Genomic DNA, 12,500 nt, shown 5'->3' on the forward strand with positions numbered 1-12,500 from the left:
TCACTTCTTCTCCTTCGGTGACTCGCCCTTCTTTCCGTCGTCTTGGCTAAGGATCTTCACTGCGTCTTTGGTGTAGATATAGCTAGCACCGCTCCAGATCGTCGTTGTTGCTACCAGATACCTTGAGACGAGTATTAGCAAAGTCTCACAAGTAACTTTCGTCCTTGCCTCCAAATCTCTAGGAGACCTATTTTCGATTCGGCTTTGCTTGCACCCTCCCAACCCCCCCCCAAAAAGAAAGCAAAACACTTACTGCATACCCGTCATAAACCCCGCAATATCAACCGTAACAAGCGGCATGGCCGTCGTAGCGCCAATCAGCGCCAACTGTAGCGCGGTATTATATTTACTAATGGTAGTCGGATGCACCTCTGCCGACGGTAGGCTGAAATCCCAATACCGCGCAAAGGTCTTTGGGGGAGGGAGCGAGATCCAGCGGTAGTAGATGGCGGAGATGCCGAGGAGGATGTCTCGGCCGAGGATTATTACTGCGAGCCAGACTGTTTTTTGTGGAAGGGATTGTTAGGGCTTATGAGAGGGATAGGGGGGAGGTGGTGTAGAGATAGGGGGTGGAGGGAGCAGGAGGAGGAGGAGGAAATACCAGGCAAAGCCCCCTTGACAGCTAAACACAAAGTCAAGATGGTCATAAGCGTCTTGTCGGCCATGGGATCAATCACCGTCCCGACTACAGTCTGTAGATTCCATCGTCGCGCAATGTAACCGTCTACTAGATCCGTGATCCCTGCGTAGGCGAACAGCCCGACGGCCCAGGCGTGGTAGTCGTGTAGGACGAGGTAGCCGATCATGGGGGCGGCGATGAGGCGGGAGAAGGTTAGGATGTTGGGGACTGTGTAAATATTTTCGTGGGGCGTTAGCTTTTTGAGGGCATTGAGGATCGGTTTCCTGAGTGCTGGTGCTGGAGATGGTGGTGGTGGTGAAGGCTTTTTGCTGCAGGTGATGTTAGTTTGAATCTGAAGGTTTCAGGAGAATCACGTGACTTTATGCTGAATCTTGTCTTGAGAACAGGCAAAAAGAGATGTGTTTCTGAACACGGGTCCATTCATACCTTTGTAGGTCTTCTGGTTCCTTCGAAGTCGAAAATAGCATGTCACGTCGTGTTGAAATACTCTTCGCCGCCCTTCTGAAACCCTGGTTAGATGCATTTCGGCCATCAGCTGGCTGGGATTCCTACAAGTATGGGAAGGGATTCCTAGGCTTCGAACTAGACATCGACATGGTCCACAATGCGTTACTGCCTTGACATCTCGGTTCCAGCATAGGTGATCGCGGCCTAGACCTAAAGGCTGGCCTCCCAATTATCGACACGGTGAAATGACCACCGCCGCTGCCTCTGCCACTGCCCCATCTCGAACAAGTCCCAAGTCTCAACACCATTGCATTCTCCACCGCCAAGAACAAAGGGGCAACGGCGGATATCGGTACAGATCTCAAGGACGGACTACGTAGGTAGGTATGTAGTGGTGGTATTGGAGGCTCATCGCCTTCCAAAAACAGCCAGTCGTTTGAATATAGGCGAACAGACGCGCGCCAGACGCTTGTACGCTTGGGCTCCTCCCTTATCCAAGCTTCACCCCTTACCTTATTAACTCAGTGTCAAACATCCGGATCCCCCGGCACGGCACGAGAATATATACTTTACGGAGCTATGTTTTCTATACTTCATACAGCCAAGTATAAAGTCAAAACCATATCGTTTCATTCCGTACCTTGCCCCGCTGGGATAAACAACGCGGCCAACCTTAAATCCTCGTCTTTATATCATGCTTTGTTGTGATCATCGGCGGAATGGAACTTAAAGACTGAATCTTATTTTGATGTCGCGCCTAAGAATAGGAACGCCATCATACCTTTTAGAGAAACGGCTCTCTAGGTAGTATCTTGGAGGTAGTTGTAGTTTAGAGCCTCCTAATGTACTTTGAGTTTCACCATGTTACAGCGTATTTCAGCTTGGATGGAACACTTAGCATGCCATCTTCTCGTTTTGAAGTAGAAGTCATGGTAAAGTAAATTTCATCTGTTTTCTAATGTGTTTTTGTGCCGTAGCCTACAGAATGCCATGGCTTATACCACTGAATGGCACCATCAGCCCTCATATCCTCTGAACCATACAATGTCGTTACATCCGTGCATTGTTCACGGTAAACCGAATTGCTTAGGCAGTAACAAAACCCTTGCTCTCCAGATAAAATCAATACCCATGTACGCATAATGAAGGCATGCCAATAGGCCCAGGAATCCTGCAAACTCCTTGAATCCCATCCCGGGAAATCTCAGCCATTCCATACGCCCAACGAAAGTTCCGCCCAGCTCCCATATCACATATGACCAAATATATGCAAGTGTAAGAAACTCCTCAATAAAAGCTACTTTTTCGACCCCCAAAAATACGAAAGGTTGTCATGCCTAAGAAGCTCATGTACTAGCCCATTGCTGAGAAGCCATGTAGTGGCCATGTCCAGCGCTCGAGTTTCCCATTGGCCCAATGTTCTCCTTCAAGCCTGCACTATCGATGTCCGAGAAGACATGTGCAGGTCGGTCATATGCTGCAGGTTGTGGGGCGATCGGTAAGGACTTTGGGAGGGCATAAATGTTTGTTGTGTTGGCGGCGTTTTCTCTGTTTCCGTAATACCCCTGAGATGCATACCCAGAATCATTGCTAAGCTTCGAATCTGTCGACGTGGATGAGATGACGGAGACACCTGAATCCACCGAGCGTTGGTCGAAATTCGATGGCCGACGTGGGAAGTTTGTGGAGATAGCAGGTATTTGACTACGAATTGCATCGGAACTAGTACCAAGCACAGTGTTATACCGCTGTTGTCTATAGCCGCCAAAGTCCAGGTTCTCATTCTTCGGCGCCAAATATATGCCTGGAGAGGGAGTAAACTGGTTGTCATAAGCGCCATTCGAGGTGCTTGTTGGAATAGGTTCGTAAGATGCAGGATTGGCACTCATTGTATAATTACTATACACATTTGATGCTGGATACGAAATAGGTGGTGTTGGCAGCGACATTGGCCGATGCAAGACACTCTGATTTGTCATTTCGTATCCATTGCGGGCATAAGGGTAAACGCTATAGACAGCTCGATCCTCCATTCGGTCCATAGTGTCTACTTCGTCAATTGCCGTGCGGAAATTCTGCTTGGTGACGAGGTCCGGGCGTGGTATGATATGCTGGAATGTGGGATCTTTTGAGGGAGTCTGTAATCTGTTGTTCATAATGTCGGCAACTGAGTAGTACGAGACCAGATGGTGAGAAACGCCTCCAACTGTCACGCTTACAGTCTTCTTTACCAGGCCTTCGTCTTTGAAGCCGTAGGAATCAACTAATGAACCTATTAACGATCGCTCGGTTTCCTTGGTCAGCGAGTTGGGCGTAGGTGTATCAAGATATGATACAGCAGAAGATACTGGAGCGTAGCCACTTCCTATGTTGTGGCTAATTCCTGACGCAGCAAACGGTACTTGGGCTTTGCTGATCCCAGGGGATTTCTTGCCACGCTTCATCGCTCTTTTCTTCTCGCCTGGGGGAAAGGGTCGCTCGAGCTCGCGATAAACAAGGAAGTTTCCCAAGATCCGACTCGGACTCCAAGGCACACCGTCAGTCCACCGCTTGATACCAGAAGAGTGTTCCTCGTAGATGAAAACATTTCCGCTCTGGATCAAACCTGCTCGTTCACGGTCGTGTGGGCGGCGAGCAACATGGTTCATGGCACCACTGAGACATGCCTCAAATAGGAGCAGTGCGTCTTGAGTAGAGGCAATATGGCCATAGAAAGTGGGAGAGAGTGGTGAGGCGGATACCATCGTGCCAGCTGTGTGGGTTTTAAAACGGTATTTATGTGCGTGTTGTTTTTGTGCGGATTGCGGTATAGCATCTATGAGATGGCAGCGTAGTATTGCCCTCGATTGGAAAAGCGGGCGTGCAGTCGATTGGGTTTGAAGTGGGGAGCAAAGATATGTTGTCAAAGCTTGGTGAATGTGGACAGGCGCAATGGGTGACGATCTTTTGAGTCAAGGCTAAAGGTGCAGGGAGAGGTTCGAATCGTGGTTGTCAAAGAGGTCGGTATTGCAAAAGACCATGGAGGTGGGTTGGAGAGGGATTGTTTATGCCTTCGCTCCTTTCGGCGTCTGTTGTAGGTCAAAGGAGGGATGAGTAGGCCGAGTGTTGGTTGTTTAGACGGTACCGAGGAAAGGGGAGCATATGTACTATACGGAGTAGATGGACTTCTTGGTCGTGTCGTCCGTTCCGGAAAGCGCAAGGGTATCGTGGTACATGGGTTTTGAGCGCGACTTCCGTGTCGTTGTTGGGTTACCGTTTAGCTCTCGTGTCGTGAGAAGGGAACCCAGGCGCAAGGATGCTGTCGTGCATACAGCCACCAAATACAGTCGCAACTAGAAGTACGGAGGTAAGTCCTCAGCCAAAGCTGTTGAACCTTTTCTCTCTCACGCCAAAGAGACCCTTGGGAAAAGCCAAGTAAAATTTACAAGGCCAGTGCGGCTAGAAGTGGCAAGTGCAGTAGCTTCGTAGACTCGTTAACTTGTGGAAGAGCGAGCGACGAGGGGCAGCGACGGTTGTGCAGGTGGGAGGTACATTTAGGGTTCCTGAAGGGTGGAAGTCTAATTATACCTAAGAAAAGGGGTCTTAAGGGATTGGCAGTACCTAGTAGTACTGTACTAAGATCAAGGCAGCCAGTTTCATTTCTGATCGAGCAAAAGCTACTTTATTTTACTCTACTACTATGGCTGGCTATACTTGCGCGCGGGAGGTCTAGCCTCTAGGTACCAAGTACATAGGGGGCTTTTCCTGCTTGGATGCAACGCATGCCACTGCCACTTCCAGCAGGCCAACAGGCCAGCGAGCCTTACAGCGTGATAAAAGAGAGGGGGCGCGTCCGCCATCCCAGCGGCCTCAACTCAATTCCCTCTTGGCCGTCGGTCGTGGCAAGGATGAAAGCGTTCGCGGAGGGTGCCGTTGTTAGTGTCTTACAGCTAGTGATGGCCATTCCCGATATAGTCAGTAGTACTGAGTAGTCCGAGTAGTCGCTGCACTAGAGACCAGGTGAGGGGATATTGCCAGTGATCAGCATGCGAATTTACAAGGAATGTTGCGCAGGGTCTAGCCATCATTATGAGCCCAATAATCGACATGCTGCGACATGCCCAAGCATTCATTTAGGAGCGACGGTCAGCGATTGAGTTCCGGGACTTCCATAATTTTCATTCCAAAGTGGACATGAAAGGAAGGAATCAAGCTGCAGGGAAGTGCTTCTACTCTACAGCTCTCTTCAGGTCTCAGGAACGCTACGTGATGGACTCCTCTGACTCCCGTTCCGGAAGCCGAACAACGGGAAGTATGGGTAAAGATAGCAAGTGAGGATGTTCGTTCGCAGTAAGGGTGCTTCCGTTTCTTATTTGAAAGGAAGAAGTTAATGCGCAGAGAGTTTAAGAGAACGCGGATTACCGAGAAGAGTGTTGTTCCGAGAGACCACATCTTCCCAATGTCATTCCCACCATCACAGTGTGGTCTTCGCTACAAGGGCAGTACAGTCGAGACTTGAAGATCTACGTTGAGGTCTTCACGATGCTGAGATTGTTCGACTATCACACTATCTAGTGTGTGGTGTGAGTAGCTCGCATGTCACTCATACCTCCTGTAGGTGGCGAACTCTATACCTTCGTACGTCGTACCTGGGAACACTGAGATTAGACCACTCACTGTCTTTATTGGCTACACTGACAAGATGAGGGATATTGGGTTTCTCTGCCCCTGCTACTACTTGAAACTAGATGGGTTCAACCCGTCGAAGGCTCAAGTAGAGTTTCGCCTCGTAGCCTGCAGATCATCATTCGTCGTAGAGCGAAACCGTTATATCGACTATCCCAATGATGAAGTCTGGAACTCCCCTCTACAAGTGATAGGCCAATTTTGTATCCTTATCCAGAGTGGTTCAGTAACACGATATTAGCTTTCCCATCATACTTGTACGATGAACTTGCACATCATAGGCGGTACAACACTGGTAGTCGTCAACAGATGCTCGGAATGTTAGGCTTACGAAAGAATATCTGCTTGCGGAGGCCGGTATGACATGTTGTGGTTCAAACGTTTGCGCGGCACGGTTTATCCCCAGAACTCGAAACCTCGGTGTTTGCTAAGGCTGGAGCGTGGCACTAATTACCTTGTAGGAAGATTAGGTCTCCAGATGCTATCTTGACCTATCTAGTGAACTGCGAGGGGAGTGTGGAGCCAATCATATCTGTCCAGAGATATGGTTCATGCAAACCCTAATATACTTTCTTTGGTAGACCACGAGCTAGAGGCATCTCTACCTGCGGATTCCGACCTCCACTTCTACCCCAAAGATAGACCGTTTGAGCTTTGACCGAAGAGGGTGGAGCCGAGATATGAAGTCAATTGCAGTTTCTAGGCCCTACAATTATACTTCGAAGTACATTGTCCTCAAACCCCCATATTGTCAGTGCTTCCAAAATCTCTGATTGGCAATAACATATCCCGGGGTAGATTCATGATCGAATAGGCCGCATGATACATACAGACGTAAGCATTCAATGAAGTCTCCATATATAATTCACATAATGAAATAGAATTATAAGAGCCTAAGAGGACGCCGTGACTTAGTATACCATAGTATGTCGTGCTGGGCTATGATATCGCTCCAAGCTTGACGTCGCAGGGCTGTGCGGCGTAGGATTATGGTTCTGCGCCAGCGTGATCTGTATTCCCGCAAGACGCTCAATCCAAGGGGTAAAGAAGGTTTATTCAACGAACGTACCAGGTAGGCTCCGGAGACAAAACCTTAAATGCTTTGCATATACCAACTAGATCCCACGTTGGACTTGAACACGATTTTCCGCACCTTCATTGTACCTTTTCCTCTTCGTCGTCGTCTCTGGGTTGATGTTACAAATATCCCTAGTGACATTTGGACCTTGTCCCCCCCCCCTTCCCTTGTAAAAGAAGCAGGGCTAGACTCTGGCGCTACGGCCAACTCGACGTGGTTCAACGGTTCAACGGTTCAACAGACAGAGAGCTCCCATGTCTGTGTAATAATAAATCGCGGAGAAGAGTATCCTCCGTCTTCCCGCCAATCGCGGGATTTCCTGTTATAAACCGGATCTCACTCTATCATATCTCCCATGGCGAGATGTACTGTACAGTATCCAGGACTGCAGGATGCATGTGAATGCCGTTCACTTGACCGTTTGCATACAAGTTAAATTAGAGGACGTACTATACGTCATCGCAATTTGGCAGATGCCCTCAAGAAAAGAGACGTGATCTGGGCAATCCCCAGTTTGCTTCAAAGATCGAATTCTTCTTCATTTCCCCTTGATGAGAGTGTCAACCGTTGAGTCTTGCGGATCGGCTCAACCACTAAAGCAAAGCCGCCGTCAAAACACCGAAGTACCGCGCCTACGTAGTAGAGGGAGGGGAAGTCCGACTCCCCCGCGGTCTGTAGCGTGGGTGCTAGCTAGCTATAGCATGCGCCCATGGGCTAGTTGTTCTTAGCTAAGTACGGAGTAGCTTTCTGACGTGGGCGGAGGCTGCCGCGAGTTCTGGGAGCGATTGACTAGTTACTCCTCCTACTCCTGTCCTGTCAATGAAATGAAGTATGCCTATGCTCATAGCTTATTAGTTTGGTGCCGTCTTTGACCTTGACCAAGAGCGTGTACAGTACGCACGCGAGAAGACGGTAAAGACGGTAGGGGCAAGGGCAGTTGTGTAGCTGTGAAGTGGTCGCACTGCCGGCAGGGCCAAGCCAAGTGATAAAGCATTCCAAGTCGCAAGCAAGCATATGGTCCAACCGTCCAACCTCTCGCAGAATCCAAATTTTAGAGTCCTTGTCTCCAACGGACTTTGCACGTGTCCGGTGACACGGTACCGGTACTACAATAGCAAAACAAGCCGGGCGTGGGGCAATAGAGCAGAGCATTGCCGGTGGGATAGGTTCATGGGGGCGATTTCAAGGGAGGTGGGGGAAGTGGTTTCGCGGAGGTTAGGGTAGGTAGGCTAGGTAGGGTAGGTAGGGTAGGTAGGGTTGGTAGGGTAGGTAGGGTAGGTAGGGTAGGTAGGGTAGGTAGGGTAGGTAGGGTAGGTTAGGTACCTATAGGTAAGCTAAGTAGGGTAAGTTGGGAGTTAGGTACCTATAGGTTAGCTAGGTAGGTAGGGTAAGTGAGGGTTAGGTACCTATAGCCTACCTTCGTATGTAAGCTACTGTAGTCTGTAGCAAGTCAAAATTGCAGAATTAAGCATACGTCACATACGACAGGGGGCTTTGCATTGTTCATGCACTGGCCCGGGTCTACCTGCAGGGCTCACAGGGCAGGGGGCAAGGGTTGAGATTGCCAAGAGATCTATTTGGGAGTGAGTTACCCTGGCCCTGTGAGGCTGTGCATCAAATCGTCTTTCAGCGATATACCGTACGGTGTAATCCTGTAATTTACTAAAGTAATACTACAGTATAGTGCAAGCCCCTTCAATTATACGAACGTACTTCTATGCCCTATAAAGACCCTTGCGCCGATCATTCCGTCCTTATACCCGCCTTCTCCGTAACGCAGAATGAACAAAACAAAGCCTGGACCCCGCAATTCATTGGCCTTATTCTTGAGTATACGGTAGTAGGTACAGTACAGAGTATACTATAAGACCCATCTAGAATCTTTCATACTTCGTCACAGGCCAAACTGTTACGCCAAGAAATCTATAGCAGGGGGTTTAAGAAGGGTAGTAAGCGCACCAAACCAAGGCCCCCTTTCCCCTGGTCTTCTTGGCGTAACAGTTTGGCCTGTGACAAAGTACTTCGTATTTGTATCTTCGTACTTCGTACAGTACAGTTATCTGTCGAGACAGGGAAGTTTTTTTTTTTGGCGACTAAATTATACTAAAGAGCCGGTTTCATAAATTATCCCGAGACGGATCAGCACTAAGACTTCCGATTTGTGAATCGGGAAAGCCCCCAAGCCCACCTTTCAAAAGCCCTCAAAACCCGCAAAAGCCCCAAAAGCCACGGGGAGCAACTAAAACAGCGTCTCGGTACCACTTGCTCATATAAACGGCATACAAACTACAAAGTACTTCGTCCCAGGCGTGTGCTAGGGGTCCTTTTCTATGGCAGGACGAAACTCACCCAATCGCAAGCAATTCTGGTTTGGTCCCCCGATGCAAAATCGTCCTCTGGCGATACTCAAAAGTACCTTCTATCGGTAGGGATGGGAAATATCCTAAGATATTTTTATCTTGCATATTTTTAGGCATAAACTACGCATAAAAGTATGCATAATATATATAAACCATAACTAATTTAGCTGCATTTTCTAGCTTAACATAAAATTAAAAACATTCTTAATGATATTTACTAAAATAGCACTATATTAATATATATTTAGAAAGTCGGCCCTATATACAGCGCTCTTAGTAAGCAATATGGTAAAATATCTTTTATATCAACAAAAGGTAAGTATAAGATAGATATCAATCTTCACCTCTACAAAATACCTTTTTCCCATGGATCATGGGAAACGTTCCCGTGTAATAAATTAGAAGTCATCAATTGCCCCGCCCAGTAGAATGAGTTGGCTCATTATCTAAGCTTCACTATCATCTCCCCCAGACGGCCTCTCTATCATGGTGGATCAAGCGATGTACACTTCAACGCCGGAGTCATGCCGGTATTCCACACGAAAAATGCCTACGTATTGAAGACGCATGCATTTTCAAGCCGTTTCCCAAACTTGTAAGGTCTCTTTGTAAATTACTGTTGTTCCGTGTAAAACCAGGGCTTTCTCCCAGAATATTCCTCCCCGGGCACAATCATCGGCACTGGTATCTTGTCCTTGAACACCTCCATGCCAGGCGGGCCCTGGCCCCGGGCCTGATCCTGGGTCTCAGCACCCGCTACAGGGAAGATCACACCGCACTCCCAATTGCGAAGGTTAAGCTTTGCTTCCTTCGTGGTTCTATCCTTGACGAGACGTCCCCTTCTGCGTGTCAAGAATGCCCCTTGAATAATGACAAGATACAAGACTCACCATGCACTTTCAGACAGATTGGCACTCCCAACGTATGCCCAAGCCACGTGGCCACGTATAGCCTCGTGAGGCCGTACGAATATCATTTTGTTATGCATCAATAGTCCATCTCTTTGACTTTTGCTGTCACGCAAAAGTGATCGGGGGAAGCTATTGCTATTGTACCAGCTAGACAGTGAGGTTATTAACATTTCATATACCAGAAACCCGTGGTAGGCATAACAGCTGAGAGAGCCAGGCTTACTTTGACTGAAAACAAATGGTCCCTCCCGCCTAGAGAATTACCGTTAGCTGACTTCTCGTGCAGGGGGCCGTTTGAGTTCAAACTTAGATCAACCTACGTCCTTACCGCCCCGGCTCTTCCCAACAGTGTCTGACGTGGGAAAATAGATTCGGAAAAGTGATGCCAAGTCCTTAGAGAGTTGAAGCTCGGCAGTCGATTCGCCTTTTCCTTTCCCCTTTACCTGCTTGCTTATGCGCCGTTCATATTCGGACATTCCATTATCACCTATAGAGCAAACGCATCATTAGATTCCATGGTACCCATTGCACGATCTCATATCCCAACGAAACATCGCGTGGATTGCATGGGCATATAACTTGAAATGGAAGCAGGGTTGGCACGATTAAGAAGACAGTGATATTCTTACCCTGTAGAGCCAAGTAGAGGCATTTGATTAAATCGATGTTAAGATTACCAATAGACGCGGCCTTTCTCACCGTCAGCAAACAATGTACGTCCAGTTTTAGGAACGAGAATGCATACCGCAAAGTCAACACTTAGGGCTTTTTCGGTATCGAGGCCGAGCTGTTGCACTGCAGTACCTAGCCCACAGTATCCCGTTCGTCTTATGCCCGATCCAGTATGCGATCCTCCACTGCCAGGATCAAGTCAGATAATGAATTACCGATTCACGAGGAATGGCACGTTACATACATTGAATGAACGAAGCCCAAGTGTGCTGTGCGTGAGAAGTCAAATTTCCTCATGCTATCAATTATCTTCTGATCGAGACCCAATGCCGTGAGGAAATAAATCAACTCTGTAGCGAAATGGGTAAGTTTACCAAGCTCCGTCAGCTCGCCATCTGGGTTTCTGGGAAGGTCGATCAAGAAGCAGACCTTGACATCATGTTCAGCTTCTGGTACCTAATGTTTTGTTGGAAGTGGACTCACATTTTCCATAACGCCAGTCTCACCCCAATCATAAGGCACGAGATTAGCACTGGGTACAACGATACGTAGATGGGAAGGGTGGGCCAAGAGCTGGAGTTTCGAATGCATGCAGTTGATGTTGCCCTCCATACTGGGAAAGCAGAACCGTTGATTCTTCGCAGCTTCGGAGCGCAGTTTTTCTTTCTATAGCGAGTCAGTAACGTAACACTTCTTAATGTGATTATGTGAGACTGAAGGCCTAAAGCTTTGCGAAGACCAAGAATCAAAATTCTCACTCACTTCAGCCTCGTCCTTTTCTTGAAGTACCCAGATGATTTTAGTTTTGCTATCGAGTTTAGCTTCAACCCAAGCAGGATCTATCTGGAATGAGCTCAGCACAGCGAGTTCGAGATCCTTCTTCTGAAAAACTTCTTCGATTTTGATGTCATCTCCTTGGCGAGGACATCCATAAACCCATGTTTTCTTGATCGCACCGTCGGGGTATTGAATTCCTGGGGTACTGGCCTTTTTTGGGTCATTGGAAGACAGAACTTTTGGCAACTTGTTCTTTTCTTGAGTAGGGGGTATAATAGGCGTTGTCGCGTGACCGGATAAGGCAGCTTTGCCCGGCTTGTTTCTTCCAAGTGATAGCCCTGTTGATGGCTCATGTGAAAGCTTGGGCACGACTTGTCTTCCTTCTCGATTATGAGGAGCGGGTGGTGAAGTCGGCGCTTCCCTTTTCCTTGAACCGAGTTTCGTGTTGGAACCTTGTGACTCCACTTGCTTGCTCTGCGCTCTTGCTCTCCGTTCCTCTTCCATTTGTTTACGATTCAACGACCCAAGATATCCATTCGACGGTAAAGGAGCTTGTCGCATTGGTATATTTTGGTCGATTTCAAGAGGGGTGGCACGGTTAGAAGCAGTTTCAATCTTGGTGTTGCTCCCTGTATCGATAGCTGAAAGCCCATCATTCTTGCTGTCCATTCTCTGATCACGCTGGGATGCTCTAGATGTAACAGGTGCGTCCAGGTCATCATCATCATCTTCGCTAACGAGATCAACGATTTTCGATATTCGAGACTCCGGTGAAGGCTCTTGTAATGACAGAGCAATGGCTTTCTTGGTATCTTCGTCGTAATCGCTGTCGGAGCCTGACATTGTAGATGGCAATCTTGAGGGACGAGCTATGAATAGTTTGACAAACTCTGGTAGTCTCGTTGTGTCCGACAAGTTAGGAGTACTTTTCGGACTTAATAAGAAGCCCC

At 48.0% G+C, this 12,500-nt stretch overlaps 3 protein-coding genes across 3 annotated transcripts; all 3 read right to left on the bottom strand.

Moving 5' to 3' along the window:
• On the bottom strand, positions 1-1,107 carry LHYA1_G002280 (putative CDP-alcohol phosphatidyltransferase class-I family protein; the record flags this gene model as incomplete). Its single annotated transcript, XM_031147257.1, has 4 exons — positions 1-121; positions 254-500; positions 602-948; positions 1,067-1,107. The coding sequence occupies 4 exons, from the start codon at positions 1,105-1,107 to the stop codon at positions 1-3; spliced, it is 756 nt and encodes a 251-aa protein (XP_031007774.1).
• A 1,326-nt stretch (positions 1,108-2,433) lies between these two features.
• sge1 (Global transcription regulator) lies at positions 2,434-3,831 on the bottom strand (the record flags this gene model as incomplete). The annotated part of the gene is made up of 1 exon (XM_031147258.1): positions 2,434-3,831. One exon carries the CDS (start codon positions 3,829-3,831, stop codon positions 2,434-2,436), a length of 1,398 nt encoding a protein of 465 aa, XP_031007775.1.
• Positions 3,832-9,803: 5,972 nt separating this feature from the next.
• TDP1_1 (Tyrosyl-DNA phosphodiesterase) lies at positions 9,804-12,393 on the bottom strand (the record flags this gene model as incomplete). Its single annotated transcript, XM_031147259.1, has 9 exons — positions 9,804-10,029; positions 10,081-10,248; positions 10,325-10,353; positions 10,422-10,588; positions 10,731-10,791; positions 10,847-10,958; positions 11,018-11,202; positions 11,257-11,439; positions 11,536-12,393. 9 exons carry the CDS (start codon positions 12,391-12,393, stop codon positions 9,804-9,806), a joined length of 1,989 nt encoding a protein of 662 aa, XP_031007776.1.
• Positions 12,394-12,500: the final 107 nt, after the last annotated feature.

This window comes from Lachnellula hyalina, assembly GCF_007821495.1.
Source record: "Lachnellula hyalina strain CBS 185.66 chromosome Unknown contig00023, whole genome shotgun sequence".
Taxonomy (NCBI): Eukaryota; Fungi; Ascomycota; class Leotiomycetes; order Helotiales; family Lachnaceae; genus Lachnellula; species Lachnellula hyalina.